The sequence below is a fragment of the Arvicanthis niloticus genome, chromosome 2, assembly GCF_011762505.2.
Source record: "Arvicanthis niloticus isolate mArvNil1 chromosome 2, mArvNil1.pat.X, whole genome shotgun sequence".
In the NCBI taxonomy this organism is placed as follows: Eukaryota; Metazoa; Chordata; class Mammalia; order Rodentia; family Muridae; genus Arvicanthis; species Arvicanthis niloticus.
In genome coordinates, this window is record NC_047659.1 from 52,377,986 (window position 1) to 52,393,308 (window position 15,323).

Here is a 15,323-nt window from a genome sequence, read left to right on the forward strand (position 1 = left end):
AAACTACCTGGAGGCTGGGGTTTCATTTCAGTTTAGGCTGACTTGAAAGAATTCAGATGTAGAAAAAATAGCAAAGAAATGTGTAAAGGGTCTACTGCTCAATGCTCACACTTTGCTCTTTTCAGTTATTAACTTTAAAGTTCACCAAACACCTGTGCTTTCAAAACGACCACTCAGGAAAGCCCATGTGATGGTCAGTGTCTGCGCCTGTGTTGGCCTCTGGGTGGGAGGTTGCTAGTGCTTTCCTTCTGTGTCAAGAGGGTTAGAGCTGGTTTTTACATTAGTCATTTAAATGTCTTCCATAACCCCTCCAAGATATATTACATTTCTTCTAACAGTGCCATTTTCTGTCTTCAAATGGTAAGACAAGAAACCCAAGAAGGATCCTGAGTTGGCCTACAGCAGTAGCATGTAGCACTAACCACTGAACTCCTTCTGGGAGGACTTGGTCAGGAAGAGCAGTGGGGCCTTGATTTGAAGGCCTCCTTCAAGTCATCAGCTGTAGACAGCAAACATTTTCTGTTTGTGCCATCAGATGCCAGAGCAGGCATGGACTCGGGAAGATGGAAATCCACGAGGATGAGGGCAATGAGGGGATTCCCCACCTCGTGACTCCAACTCTTGCCCTCCCTGTCTCTTAAATTCCTAGGTTTCCATAGTGAAAACCTTAAAGCCTTATCTTAACTAAACTTTTATTTGACTTTTAAAGTTTATTATAGTACCTGGTGGTGGTGGTGCCTCTTCTTTGGGCTTTGCGACAACTTTTTTGGTGTCTTTCTTTACACCCTTTTTGGTCACTAAAAAGAAAAAAAGTCAGATATAAGTAAATGTCTTCATGATGAGAACAAAATAAACTTTATAGTGAGATACTTGCTTCAGAAAAATCTTGTGCTAAAACATGAGAGAGAGAGAGAGAGAGAGAGAGAGAGAGAGAGAGAGAGAGAGAGAGAGAGAGATATTTTAGATCTATTTGGTAGAATATATACTGTGGTTTTATATGTCCACTGATTGTATGATGGACAAGAGTTAGCATTATCAGAAGATCAGGAGGAGAGCAGGTATGCCCTCTCCTCTGTGTTTCATTTGGGTGTGGAGATCAAAATTGTCAGGGAACAGCAAATGGAATTGGAGAATTAAAGTCCAACCCATGTCATACGTGTGGGGTACGGCTGCTGCTGCAAGGGGGTATTTATTGATCATGGCTCTGAACCGTGTTGCCTATGGCTGTTAGCATTTATGAACAGGGAACACCCTGCAATTTTAAAAATCTGATTTAAACCCTCACGTTTTGCAATGAATACCAGCAGTCATGCTGACATTTCCATTTAAAGGACAATGCCTTTTTTTTTTTTTTTTTTTTTTTTTTTTTTTTATAAAGAGAAATGACTGCTTCTGACCACAGAAACATTATGGAATCTAATTTATAATTTTTGATTATTCCTCTCTGTGTCACAAGTAGATGAAATATATTCAAGTATGCTCACATAAATTACCAACATGTTTCTTTCTTTTATTGAAGGTGTATTAGCCACAAAATTGGATGAAAAATACTGAATCTCTTTGGAACTGGCTGAAAAATAGACCAAACATTTTAATATCAATTGCTGCAGGCATTAAGGGACACAGATGTCATTCCCATGATGTTATTATAGTGGTAGTGACCAGGTTATAGGAAAACATGGCTTTCACCAGTAGATGTTTTCTGACTATGCCAGAGAATTTTCCTAGCAACTTTGAATTTGTAGCCCCAGGGAGTCTCAGGCAACCTGCTGTCTGGATTTTACAGCTTCAGGGTGCAAATAGTACCTTACAGCTACGTAAATGTTTAGCATTTGAGATGGTCAATTCCTTGTATGTTTAAGGGCTTGTCTGTTTCGTTTTGCTTCTGAGACAGGGTCTTACTATATGGTTCCATCTGGCTTGTCTTACGGGCCTTGTGTCTGTGGTGAATGTCCTGTCTCTGCCTTCTGAGCTGGGAACTTTGCTGCCTAGTTTAAATCTCTTTATTAGTTACCTCATTCCTTACTTAACATAATAAAACACAAACAAATCCCCTCAGAAGACCCAGTCAAACATGCCAAAGGTATTCTCAGCTATATTTTTGCATAAATATTATCTTGCAAAGAGTAGTTAGATGTATAATTGAAGAGAAAACAAACCACAATTTTCAGTTTGCTTCTCAACTAATATGGTATAATTCCATAAGCTGCCCCCACAAACTGGTTTTATTATTATCGTATTAACTGTTAGGCATAATAGTTAGGGGCATTAAAATAAATTTATTTTTACCTTATATCTAACTGATTCTTTGGCAGTATTTTAAAAGTAAACATAACATTTGGGTTAATCTGATAATTTTCAGAATTTCAAACCTTGTAGCAGGAATAACATTTTTTAAGTCAGTTCAACTTCTTGACCACAAGAGGGAGCACGAGCGATACGAAGTCACATTTTCAAGGCCAGACAGTGGAATTCTAAGGTTTACCACTTCAGTTAAGTGTAATACCTTCAATTCGTTTTGCTGGTGGCTTCTTCTCTTCAGGTAATGGCAGCAAAAGAGGGATGGAAGGAGCAACCGCAGGAGGGATTTCTGGGAAGAAAAAGAAATACGTATCAGCATCATGTTTTAATTTCCTGTTTTATGAGACATCCCATGCATTTTGTTTATTAATTCAAGGGCTTAATCGGAACAACTGATACCAGTATCTATTTACAGCATTAACTGCATGCTTCTTCTGGTTTCACAGTGGAGACAATGAAGTAGAATCTTACTTCTCTATACCCAGATGCTAGGGCTAGGGTCTTACCTTCCGGTGGGACTGCTCTGATCGGCATGGTTGGGATGGGAACTCTGGAATCGGGAATATCTGGAAGAAACATATAGTGATAAGACTGGGGAGCTGATAACACATGTGCATTGTTTGGTCTACTCCCAACAGCCCCATCAGGCATGCAGACAGGATGATATTCATGACATAACATACGTGGCACACAGTTCACTGCTTAGGAGACCTTGCTTAATTCTGTATTCACATTTTTTGTGTGCTCCTAATAACAACCTCACCATGTCCATTTCCCCAAATTCATTAAGCATAATATTATTTGGCTTGAAATTATTTTGCCCAATAGCATTTTAGCGAAAAGAGAAATGGTAACCTCGTGCATTTTAATTAGGTTTCTGTATTTATAAAACTACACTCAACTTGCTGTAAGCAAAAAATTAAATAATAATAGTTATATTATTATAAGTAATAATGACATACCAGGAGGCTTCATCTCAAGTTTTATTTCTGTAAAAGAAAAAGAGAGTGTTTTTATATGTATAACTGTCTGGGCAAGATGCTTGCCTTTACGATTATAGCGTGTCCTCCACGCGACCCGCCCTCACCTTTGGTTGTTAAGTACAGTTCTGCTGTGCTTCTCGCTTCACCTCTGGGCTCCAGCCGAGCAATAACTGAGTAGACACCTGGAGAGAATAATCATCCTATGTTAGCTTCCTAATGCACTTCTTCAGTTAAACATAAAGTGCTTACTTCTACCTGTCTTTTCTTCTTGTTATAAAGTACGTCACAAAGGATTGTAGAATGTAAGCATAAAGATAGAAATATCAAAAGACAGTTGCAGGTAAGGATTATATTACATATTCACTGGCAAACTGTCCATGCAATTACCTTCATCATCTGGGGTCACATTGTGGATTGTCATGTAATGGCAGCGGCCATCATTTCTAAAGTTGTATTTCTGGCTCTCCGTCAGCTCTGTTGGTCCTTTGTACCAGGTAACTATGGCATCATCAAAGGACACTTCACACTCGAAAGTAGCAGATTGATGCTCGCTCACCACAATGTTCTGTATGCGCTTTGTAAACTGAATTGGTTCAGCTGTTTGAATACAAAGGATGCAAAGTTAGACTGCATAGACAGAGATCTCTACTGATGTGATTTCTCTCAGATATTTAAAGCTCTTGGTGGTTGAGCTGGGGTTTCATTATGTGTCCCCACTACCTTGGTCTTTCAAGTGCTGGAATTATAGGGTGAACATGTGCACCACCAAACCCGTGCAGTTAGCATTTTGGGAGGGCATTACTGTTGAACTTGGGCCTCACAAAGAAGTGCTATGCCACCCCTGTACTTTAATTTTTTTTTTTTTTGAGATGAAGTATAGCTAAGATTTGCAGGCTGATCTCAAACTTTATCTTTTTTGCCCCAGCCTTCCAGATGCCCGGGATTGCAAGTATGTGTTACCATGCTTGGCTTCTATTTTTATTCACTTACAAAATAACAGAAAAGAATTGGAAACCCGAATGCAAGTGCAAAACAATAGTGACACATCCTTGTATTAGTAACCAAACTAGTCCCATTCTTCGGGCCATTCCTACAGACTGGATAGTGGACAGTGTAAGAAATGCCCAGGAGTCCTTAAAATATTCATATGAAGGAAATACCACAGGGAGATTTGAACCCAAAGTCAGATTAAATTTCAAAATCTGTTCATGAAATAGAAGGTTTGTAATGAGGTACACATAAACAACCCTACACTCAATTCTTTAGCAAACCCTTTCTTATCTCAAGAAAATTATTATTTTTTGGTTATTTAGAATCTAGAATTTTCTTTTCTATAAAGATTTCCCTGAGGAATGATTTCAAATTCAACAGGAAATTTGCAATTCTAAATTTCAGAGGACTCTCCAGAGTTTCAGAAACCCATTTTCTAAGCACAGACAGGTAAACATAAAAGCACCATCCCCCTGGGGACAGCAGGTGCTTTTAGGAGCTGAACCAGGAGTGAGCAGACCTCCTGTCAGACTTCCACTTGTGTGGAAGTCTGAGACTACACGTGTAACAGTGTGCATCTGGCAGGCAATGCTGTTCCGGTGAGCTTTGTCATTGATGAATATATTTAAAACATTTACTTATTTTAAAATGATTAGCATTTAAAACTTTACCCCAATATGAAGTTATTTAAATTTTTTAACTTTAAAAATGAGGCACTAATATTCAGTGCAAAATAATTCAGAAACATGAAATACCCTGAACATAAGACTAATATAATTCTAACAATTATAATGGTATTAAATAATGAGACACAGTAAAAAAAAAAAAAAAAAATTCCCTGGATAGTTTAAGGTTAGTTCCCCAAAGTGCAACAATTAAAGAATTCTATATTATTGCTCATTGAGTCAGAAATTTTACTTCAGGGATTCAGACAGTAGGAATAGAATTTTTAAAGAAAATCAGTATTTTTTTTTTTAAAGCCATTACCTATCATGTACGTTGTTAATTTTATCTATAAAATTTCATCCCCCAAATGTCAAAGTCCCACAGAAAGTAGCAATTCCTAATCACAGTTCCTTAGATTTATATTTACAACTTCTTTTCTTTCCCAAGATTTTATTCTAGCAACCACAGACATAAATATAAAAATTATAAACTTTAGCTTTTAAGAAGAAACAACCATTAAAAAAAAATCATGTGTTAGTCTGGATTAAAATCCTATTTTTGTCTAAAAGAAATGCATGTCTGGTTGGATATTTTCCTTTTGCATCTATGAGTTTTGGCACAAGGACAAGTGTGTCGTATGTGTGGGAGAGGGAGGACACATGAGCTCTTTGGGTTGATTTGAGGGTGACACTGCAGGGACCTGCATTATACTTGCTGATGCTCTCTGCTCCGCCAGTAACTCTGCCCAGCTTTTCACCCACCTTCGATTCTGAGCTCTGCTGAAGTTTCGAGGTCTTCGTGCTTGCAGGTATACTGACCCTGGTCCTCTGCACGGACATCGGCAATGGTCAGCTTGTGGACTTTGTGTTCCACTTCTGTTTTTACTCTGCCTTGAGGTTTGAGGATTCTGCCATTTCTGAACCACTCGGATTTCACATTTGGTACAGAAAATTGACACGTCATGGTACAAGTCTGGCCTTCTTTCAAAGTAACGTCCTGGAGATGCCGCTCCCACGCTGGCTCTGTGACAACACAGGAACACACAGTGCTCAGCATCCTATGCAGATGTGCTCAGCATCAGCATCCCATGCAGATGTGCTCAACAATACTCTCATAAGGCTTTAAAATGGTTTCAAACTCACCAATCACAGTTAGCTTCGCACTAGCGATGTGAGGCCCACAGACCAGTCTATAATTGCCCTGATCTTTAAGCTGGCAGTTTTTGACTCTGAGCGTGTGCCGGTCACCATCAATGCTTATTTCATATTTGTTACTGGGCTCCAGCTTTTCAGTCCCTTTGTACCAGGAGAGCTTGATTTCTGGATAATTAATCTTAATGTCAATTTCAAAGATGGCATCATTGTCTTTCAGAACTGTCTGATTTTCAATATCCTTGATCAAGGTGACAGGCTAGGAGAAGAAAGAATTAACACGTGTTAGTGTTAGTCATTCCTTCCCTATAATCCCCAGTGATAAGTTTGTACATTTTATTATTAACATAGTTCATTTTACCTCTGTCTGTGTCAGCCTTTGCTGAATAAATGAAACAAGTTCCTCGAATTCCTTTTCATCTCTCTCTGACTTCTCTAGTTCCTCAATTTCCTGAGAGGGAGAAAAAGAATACATTAAGAACAAAAGTTTGAATTAGCAGGTACATGACTATGCTTGGCTTCCGTTCCTTAAATTTCTACATGTATTGGTGTTTTTTAAAGATTTATTTTTATTTATGTTTATTGGTGCTTTTTGAAGATTTATTTTTATTTATGTGTATTGGCATTTTTTAAAGATTTATTTTTCTTTTCTCTCTCTCTCTCTCTCTCTCTCTCTCTCTCTCTCTCTCTCTCTCTCTCTGTGTGTTTGTGTTTTGCTTGGCTGCGTGATGCACATCATATAAGTATGGTATTGGCAGGAACCAGAAGAGGGCATCAGACTCCCTGGATCCAGATTAGGAGAGAATTGTGAGCTACCATGTGGGTGCTGGGAATTGAATCCTGGTTTCCTGGAAGAGCAGCACATGCTCTTATCCACTGAAATGTCTCTCCAGCCCTCTGGCTTCCATTCTTGATGTGTGTTAGGTTACAGTAAGGTTTATAGCTAGGTTATAGTAAATTATCTCTAGAAATTTAATGTCTGGAGAATTCAAGGCATTTGGCTAATATGAAAGACATTTGGTGTCTCAAATATGGATTTTCCCTTAGGATACAGCTGTGACAGAGGGCCATACCAGTCTGTGAGTCTCTTCTTCCTGACTCTGTTTCAGCAGCTCAAATGCTTGAAGGAGGCCCCGGAAGTCGGTGATTCCGTACATGCGCGCATATTTCTCATATTCTTTAGGATCCACATTTTTGAGAAGCTCCATGATATCAATTTCCTCTTCTTCACCAGATCCTTTCTTTAGGGCTGGAGTCCAAAAAAAAAAAAAAAAAGAAAAGAAAAGAAAAGAAAAGAAAAAAAAAAAAAAAGTTAAGTTCAATCATTTGTCTTCTGCTTAGGAGTTTGAGCTGTCTGTCAGGACCCAAGATGGTCTTTCTCAGTATCTTTCCCTCACTATGCAACAGTTTAATGCTCCTTATTAAGAAATAAATTTTCATTAAGAAATAAGTAAATTTTATAAATTTATATCATAAAGTTATAAATAAATTAAGAAAAATAAATTCTTTATTAAGAACTGAATTTAACATGCTAATTTTACCACTTTGACCAAACAATAAGTCAGTTTGGTGATAGAATGGGTTAAAATTGGATTATTGTTTTACAGTGTTGAAATCTGATCAGTGAGTTGAAGAGAGGAGAAAATATAGGAACATGTTCATTAACCTTATAAACAGGAGCTCAATTAATTATAGCTATATGAAATATCAACTAAAAACTTTATTTAAATATCACATTATCTAAAAGAACTGTGAAAAGCTGAGCGATTCAATACTTCAATAATTATGGTGAAACACAAGTTATTTTGAAATTATTGATTATAGAAATGCCTAAACTGATGTATGAAACTGTAGCATTAAAAAAAAAAAAAAAAAAAAAAAAAAAAAAAAAAAAAAAAAAAAAAAAAAAAAAAAAAAAAAAAAAAACCTTCCTAAAAGCAAGTCTTTCAGATTGGACACACAGTATTTAGGCACTTCCTTTTGCTTAAAAGCTTCTAGATGTATCTCATTCTCTGTTTCTTATCATCATTCTGAAACAAATCCCATCACTAAATCCCACCTGAACATGATCGACTACCTCATCGTCCACTGATGAGCCATATAGGTTCTCTAGCACCGTGAGTCTTGCAGTAGCAGGTCCACGGCTCCTGAAGGACCCTCTGTGAATAAGAAGTCCTCTTCACAGGTCTGACAAGACTTACTTTTTCAGCATCGCGCGAAGATCACCTTCAATCTTCTCCTGCTTCTTTCTCTCGTCCACTTGTAGGTTGACATTGCTTTCAATCTCCCCGTGCTTGTTAAAGGCAACGCAGCGGTATAAGCCCGAGTCAGTTTTTGTGGTGTCACGAATCTCCAGCTTCGACTCGTCACCCTTCTGATGGATAAGAATTCGACCCCCTTGGTTCAGTTGTCTCCACTTCCCTTTTGTCCATTTCACGTTCGGGATCGGGTCACCTCCAACTTTTGCAATAAACGTGGCCGTGGTTTCTAAGGAGTGGTGAAAATAAATGTGTTAAAAAATCAATCTTGCTGAATTGGTGATCAGGAAATTGAACCCACAGCACGTGATAGGCTATTGTACACTTACTTTCCACCACTCGGATGCTCTGAGGCTCTGACACAAAGAAGAGTTTTCCATCCACAGCGGCTTTCTTGGCTGCTGGGGCCGCAGCTGGTTTTTCTGAAACACAGTTTCCATGGTTTGTTAGTTTAAAAAACTTGAAAATTGTAATACATATTCTGGTGTGTAAAACAAACTTTAAGAGCTTTAGGGCATGCTCCCCAAACTCACTAGCTGTGAGTTATTACTGACAAATTGGTTTCAGAGGCAGTCATTCCAGTGACGGCTAAAGGAGGTTGAAGTCTAATGGATCACTAGCATTCAGTCTGGAATTTATAGACCTGACCTTATTGTATAGAATTCTTCTAGGCTTCACATCACATCATCATAGCATCATTTTGGGAACTACACTGAATATATCCTTGTGGACATGCTGTGAGGGTTTCAAGAAATAGGCTGTTGACTCTAGGTAACTTTAAATACTTTGTATTGAGAGTCTTTCTATTAAATCACTGGCTACTTTCACTATGAGGGCTACATATTACAAAAGGCAAATAACCCATGTCTAACACCTCTAACTCCATTCTTATTTAAGTTATAATTAGCTAACCACCATGGGCAGTTTCTGTTGTCATGTGCATCACACTTTCTTGGTATCTGTACCTTTAATGGTCACTTTGCACTTTGAAGTGTCACTTCCAGCCACGTTGGAAGCTTTACACACGTAATCTCCTGAATCTGGTTTAGCCGTCTCCTTGAGTTCCAGCACGGCTGTCCCGCTAGCGAAGCTGAAGCTGCATCTGTCCGAAGGCTTTATCTCCCTACCAGCTTTCAACCACTGGATCCGAATGGGCTCAGATCCCTGCACATGGCAGCTGAGCTGCACAAAGTCACCTTCGATGGCTGTGACTGGGGTAAGGTGCTGGTCAAACACAGGTGGCTTCTTAGGCTCTGGAATTGAAAAGGCATTTTCATGAGGAAGATAGAGAACATAGAGACAGGGATATATTATGTTTCACAAAAGAAATGTACAAAGGGCACAATTGCTTCCCCCAACAGGTGATAGTGGACACTGTGGTGGATGGAATTATAAGTCAGAATCTGTTCCTCTTTGAGCAGTTGTTAACATTTGTTGGGTTAAAAAAAAAAAGAAAGACAGATTTAAAAACAAGCAAAGAACAGCTGCCAAACTGTCCACAAACCAACACAGCATCTGTGTCCTGATTACGCTGGTGCTGCTATGGAGCTATCGACGTCTGTGCAGTGCAGCATGATGTTGATTATTTTAAAACTACAGGCAGCAGCGTTTTTAGCAAACTTTAAAAGCTAAAAGTTTATGAGGGCATTCTGCTCACGTAGAGCAGTAATGATTATTAATGCCTGTGGAAGAAAGCCACCATCAGAGTTATGGAGACGCCCAAATCTTAGTGGATATTTTTGATGTACAGTTTTAGATTTTTAAATGCATCTACAGTTACTCTATAAAAAAATCCAGATCTAGACCAAAGAAATTAAGAGTCAAAACTCAGTGTTGAAGTGAAAATAAACACAGGATTTGGGCGACTTGACCAAATGGACATGCATGATGTCATGTTCTGTCACAGCAATTGAGACTATAGCTAAAATAAGTCAACATCCCTGATTACAACCTCTGCTGTCGACTGCTTTAATCAACCGCTACATAAATGTAGACTCCGAGTTCCATAGAAAGTGTCTACCCGACAGCAAAGCCATTGTGAGGATAAGCTGCCACTCAAAACAGACTTTTTCATGTATGCATTGAAACTAGATGCTTTTGGTTTTATCATATAGATGATAATCTTCAAATTTGTAGGCAAGACAACTCAGCAATACTGAGCTGTTTACAGTAGTAACCTACTAATGATATTAGCTCACCCAGTACACTCTGAGGCGGCCAGCAGCTCCCCTGTGCTGACCATTGCATGCTTTCCCAGAAAGTGGGCTCGTGCAATAATCATGGCCATCTGTAAACTTTTATCTGCCTAAAGTAATTACAGTTAGAAAACCGTGTACGGGAGATTTGAAATGATGGAGACTGCTTCCCTAAAATAAGAGCTTTGTGTTCAAGTATATCTTTTTATAATATATAATATTGTTCTATACAAATCCTGGTTTTAGATCAAATTTTACCATTTTGAATGGTATTACTATTCAATTTTAGGCCAAAGGATAACAGTAATATATATTAAAAATTATTCTTTATAAACAAAAGGAAATGTTTCTTATTGCACCTGGGAATAAGCAAATTAAAGTGTAATATGCTGTGATCATTTTTTTTAAAAAAATGCCCAAAATAAACGAATTTCATTGAAATACCTGTCACTTGCGCACACTTGTCAAAAAGGCTTTGGATTCTAGTTATGTGAGAGAATTTGCGGACATGACTTGGAACTCTGACATCTGAGTCCATTTATTAAGTCAAATCTACCTTGTGGGGATCACATAACAAAATTATGAATAATATGTTTTTTTAGCAAACATGTGGAATTATGGAAATCCATTAAATAATATACATTTTTGTTTGGAGCTCTATACTTAGCACCAAACTTAGCCTAGATTTCAGAAGCACATGGTAGTATGTGAAGGAAAATATACCAGGCCAGAGCTCTGAAGACAACTAACCTTTGATGACTATGGATGATGTACACAGGGCAGAGCCTGCGTCATTTGTCGCCTTGCAGGTATATAAGCCTGCATCGGCCATGCTGGCTCTCTTAACTTGCAGCAGCAGTGCGTTGTTCTTGAACATGATCTCACAGTTGGAGGTCGGGTGGATCTCTACATTATTTTTGTACCAAGCGATGGTGATGGGTTGGGACCCTGCCACACGCCCTTCGAGCTTGAATGAATTCCCTTCTGTCTCTTCTACTGTCTCAGATAGTTTTTTAGTGAAACTTGGTGGGATGAGGCGCTCTGTAAAAAATTAAAAAGATAAATGAAAAGGATATAGAGGTACATTATTACTATGAGGCTTTCAAGAGTAGTCCTGTTTTAATTAAATATCACGAATAACTAGTCAAATCCAGCATGGCAAGTCATGCTCCTGAGTGACTCCTCTTCCCACGGCTAATTCTTGGCTGTTTTCTGCCACATGGCTGATAGAAATGATTCATGGGCATTTACAGAACCAGGGATTTGTAAGAAGAAAGACTTGGTCTCATGGTTGAGGATGATATGTCAGCTTCTAGGAAATACAGACTGAATGACATAGTTTTTCCTTATGCAAGCTTATTGCCTGGTAAACATTTTCATGTTACTTATTTTTAGATGCGTCCTAGAAATCTACCCATCACAAGAGATCTGGTGTTATTAAGGCTGTTAGGTTACACTCTCAAATGACTGCCCTCCATTGGACCCCATGCAGAATAAACTCTACCTTTTATATTAAGTTGGGCTGTGCAGGAGTCTTTCCCCACTTCATTGACAGCATAGCAGGTGTACTGTCCAGAGTCACCTTTGTCCACTTTGACAATGGTCAGGTGAGCACTGTTTTCCAGATAGCTGATCTGGTAGTTTCCACCACTTCGTATCTCTCTCTTGTCCTTGGCCCAGCTGACCTTGATGGGCTGTGTTCCCGTCACGTGACATTCCAAGTCAGCACTTTCTCCCACCACGGCATCCACAGGAGCCAGAGGGATGTCAAAGAAGGGTGGATTCTTCCCCTCTACAGAAAGATCACAAGGACAAGGTTTCAGGTTCCAGACTTGGGCTATCCCATGGAAGAAACAGCAATGTTTTCTTTTAAACTTTGTATGTGATTACAAAAATTCCCATCATAGCAACAGACGTCTAAGGATCCACGAACCTGTGAGGATGAGTTTGGCGCTTGAAGAAGCAGAGCCGATGGGGTTTGTAGCAGTGCAAGAGTACTGGCCTGAGAGACTCCTGTCTGTCTTAAAGATGTTCAGAGTGGCGGTGTTGTCTAAAAATGACGTTTGTACATTTGGGCTGTCTTTCAACGGTTTGCCATCTTTGTACCAAGACACTGAGATGGGCTCGGACCCACTTACGGCACATTCAAAGACCACTGGCAACCCCACAGTCTCCTGCACATCTCTTAGTTGTCGAGAAAAGGATGGCGGAAGTTTTTGCTCTGTAGGGACAGGATTAAAGCAATGAACGCAGCTGGATATCTTAAGTTGAGTCATAGCCATTCTGCCGATCTACAGGAAATGTCTTTAAAAATATGAGGGAGGTATTAAGAGGTCTCAAACTTGGAGATGGAAAGTAGCATGTTAGTTTTTGGAGAAAATGTTTAGTAGAAAGTACAAAGCAAAACAAAACAGAAGACTCATAAGCCAACAAAATGTTGATCAGCTAAAGGCCTGTCTCTGGCACCCAGCAGAAACTCCTGCTTGTTAGATCACCTTCTAGCAACCTGAATTAGACAGGGTATGGGGTGAATTTAAAAATATAAGTCACTTGTATTTCTCTAAGTTTTATACAAGTAAATGGTAGCATGATCTTTCCAAGTGAACATTTGGTCATTTCCCTGTATACAAAGAGTATAAAAAGAGAGGGGCCAGATGTGGCAGCCCAAACCACCTATAATCTCAGAGGCAGAAATAGAAGGCTGGTTCATGAGTTTGAGATCAACCTGTTCAACCTGGTCTACCTAGTGAGTTTCACCCAATGAAAGATAAATAGTAAGAACCCCAGAATAAAACAAGCTAAACCAATCACTCAAAGGAAAAAAAAAAGGTAAATTGCTAACTCTAACTGGAATTACTTAAGCTAAAAAAAAAAAAAAAAAAAAAAAAAAAGCATTTTGATTTTCCCCTCAAGAAGGCCCTCATTGGGTATTTTAAAGGTTTCAAAAGAAGCATTGATTCACTTGCTTTTAAAATATTGTGCTCACCTTGAACAGTTAGGAAAGTTGACGAAGAAACTTCTCCCACGCTGTTTTCAGCCTTGCAGATATATTCTCCGCTGTCGTTGCTGTCAACCTGGGTGAAAACCAGTGTAGCAACGTTGTTCTTAAAGTGCATTTTGCAGGTGGCAGTGGGCCTCAGCTTTGTATCCCCTTTATACCAGGAGACCCCAATTTCGGGAGTTCCAGCAAGCTGGCATTGTAGAGAGGCAGAGTCACCAACCGTGACCTTCACAGGCTCCAACTGCTTGACAAAATATGGTGGTTCTGCAGCAAAAGAGATAAGCAGCCATGAAGGACCAGTCGGGACCACTGCCTGGGTATGAGGCTGTGAATGTGCAATCAGAACAAACCTAGTATCAGGATCTGGGCCGAGCAGGAATCCTTGCCAGAAGCGTTTTCAATGTAGCAGTTGTATTGCCCTGAATCCTCCACCGTGCTGCTCGGGATTTCTAGGATCGCTGAGTTTTCAGTCGTGGTAATATTACACCGTTGGGAAGCAGTGGCATTTATGCCATTTTTCTTCCATGTAACAGAGATCGGAGGAGTTCCAGAGAAGGTCCCTTCTAGGATCAGGGGTTTGCCTTTCTCTATGCTGTAATCATTGAGTCTCTTCACAAAGATGGCTGGGGCTGGTGTGAACAAATTGATAAAACAAAATCAAACACACACACACATACACACAGACCCAGGCACAGCACATCTGACAGCTACGTGAGATTCAGTTGTATAAACTGAATGGCAAGCCAACCTTTTACAAAGAGATGTGTAGTACAGGAAGCCCTGCCAGCCTCGTTACTGACTATGCAGGTGTATTCTCCGCTCTGGGATGTGTCCACATCAAACAGCTCCAGTTCAGCCACTGAGTCCTGCAGAGACACGTTGCACCTGGCCCCAGGCACAAGCTCACTGCTACCTTTGAACCAGCTGACCGTGAAAGGAGGTGTTCCTTTGACAATGCTTGTGAAAGTGACATTACTGCCAGTTAAGACATCCATCGGGTCAGGTTTCTGAACGAAAGATGGTGGCTCTAAATAAAGAAAGCACAAGTTGGGGAGATTTTAAAGACTTTGACGGCTCAGTCCCGTGTGTGGTATGGTTGTATGTTACTGCGTTTTGAACTGACCTCGCACAGTCAGAGGGGCACTACACTCGTCAGAGCCCGCCACATTGTTAGCTATGCATGTGTAGTCGCCAGCATCAGCTTCCTCCAGCATGTTCACCGTCAGGGCACAGGTGTTGTCTGTCAGTGTGGTCTGGTACTTCCGGCCACTGCTGATCTCATTCCCGTCATGGAACCAGAGGACAGAGATTGGGGGTGACCCGTACACTTTGCACTCCATCACCACGGAGGAGCCAGACAGACCATTTGTCTCTTTCAGTTTTCTTGTGAATGAGGGAGGGATAATTCGATCTGAGAAGGACAAGAACAAACAAAGCAAGGGGCGTCAGTTATAAAGTGACTCAGAGGGAATTGACCCTTTCATGGGACATCTTTAGATCTGTCTGGCTCTTTTGAAAATTCCCCATGTGTTGCCTATGGGATGATGCAAGGTAAAGCCCGAGTAAGTATGTATAAGCTGGCTTTGTAGAGGGTCTGCTCTTTTTTGTTGTAATGAGTCCTTTGTGGTGACTTTTCTAGAAAAGCACTTTTTCCCCTGCCCACCACCCAAGCACAGGTTTTACTTCTATAATGCTCTTAGAGATTCTTCCCAAAGAAAGGGATGCAACTTTGGTGGTTTCCTTCTATTTGTCCAAGTTCTCTGCCTCTGACCCCACTG

General features: G+C 39.9%; 1 protein-coding gene across 1 annotated transcript in view; it reads right to left on the reverse strand.

The window, feature by feature from the left end:
- Positions 1-15,323, reverse strand: part of Ttn (titin) — a 269,037-nt gene that overhangs the window by 159,259 nt on the left and 94,455 nt on the right. Inside the window, exons 88-107 of the mRNA XM_076928942.1 lie at positions 14,669-14,956; positions 14,294-14,572; positions 13,896-14,174; positions 13,531-13,809; positions 12,478-12,765; positions 12,049-12,336; positions 11,295-11,585; positions 9,315-9,602; positions 8,679-8,771; positions 8,293-8,578; positions 7,165-7,348; positions 6,453-6,542; positions 6,083-6,350; positions 5,702-5,962; positions 3,672-3,881; positions 3,389-3,466; positions 3,264-3,290; positions 2,808-2,867; positions 2,507-2,590; positions 723-797 (exon numbers count right to left, since the gene is read on the reverse strand). Of these exons, the coding sequence (XP_076785057.1) occupies positions 723-797; positions 2,507-2,590; positions 2,808-2,867; positions 3,264-3,290; positions 3,389-3,466; positions 3,672-3,881; positions 5,702-5,962; positions 6,083-6,350; positions 6,453-6,542; positions 7,165-7,348; positions 8,293-8,578; positions 8,679-8,771; positions 9,315-9,602; positions 11,295-11,585; positions 12,049-12,336; positions 12,478-12,765; positions 13,531-13,809; positions 13,896-14,174; positions 14,294-14,572; positions 14,669-14,956 (3,996 nt within the window). The remainder of the gene's footprint in view (positions 1-722; positions 798-2,506; positions 2,591-2,807; positions 2,868-3,263; positions 3,291-3,388; positions 3,467-3,671; positions 3,882-5,701; positions 5,963-6,082; positions 6,351-6,452; positions 6,543-7,164; positions 7,349-8,292; positions 8,579-8,678; positions 8,772-9,314; positions 9,603-11,294; positions 11,586-12,048; positions 12,337-12,477; positions 12,766-13,530; positions 13,810-13,895; positions 14,175-14,293; positions 14,573-14,668; positions 14,957-15,323) is intronic.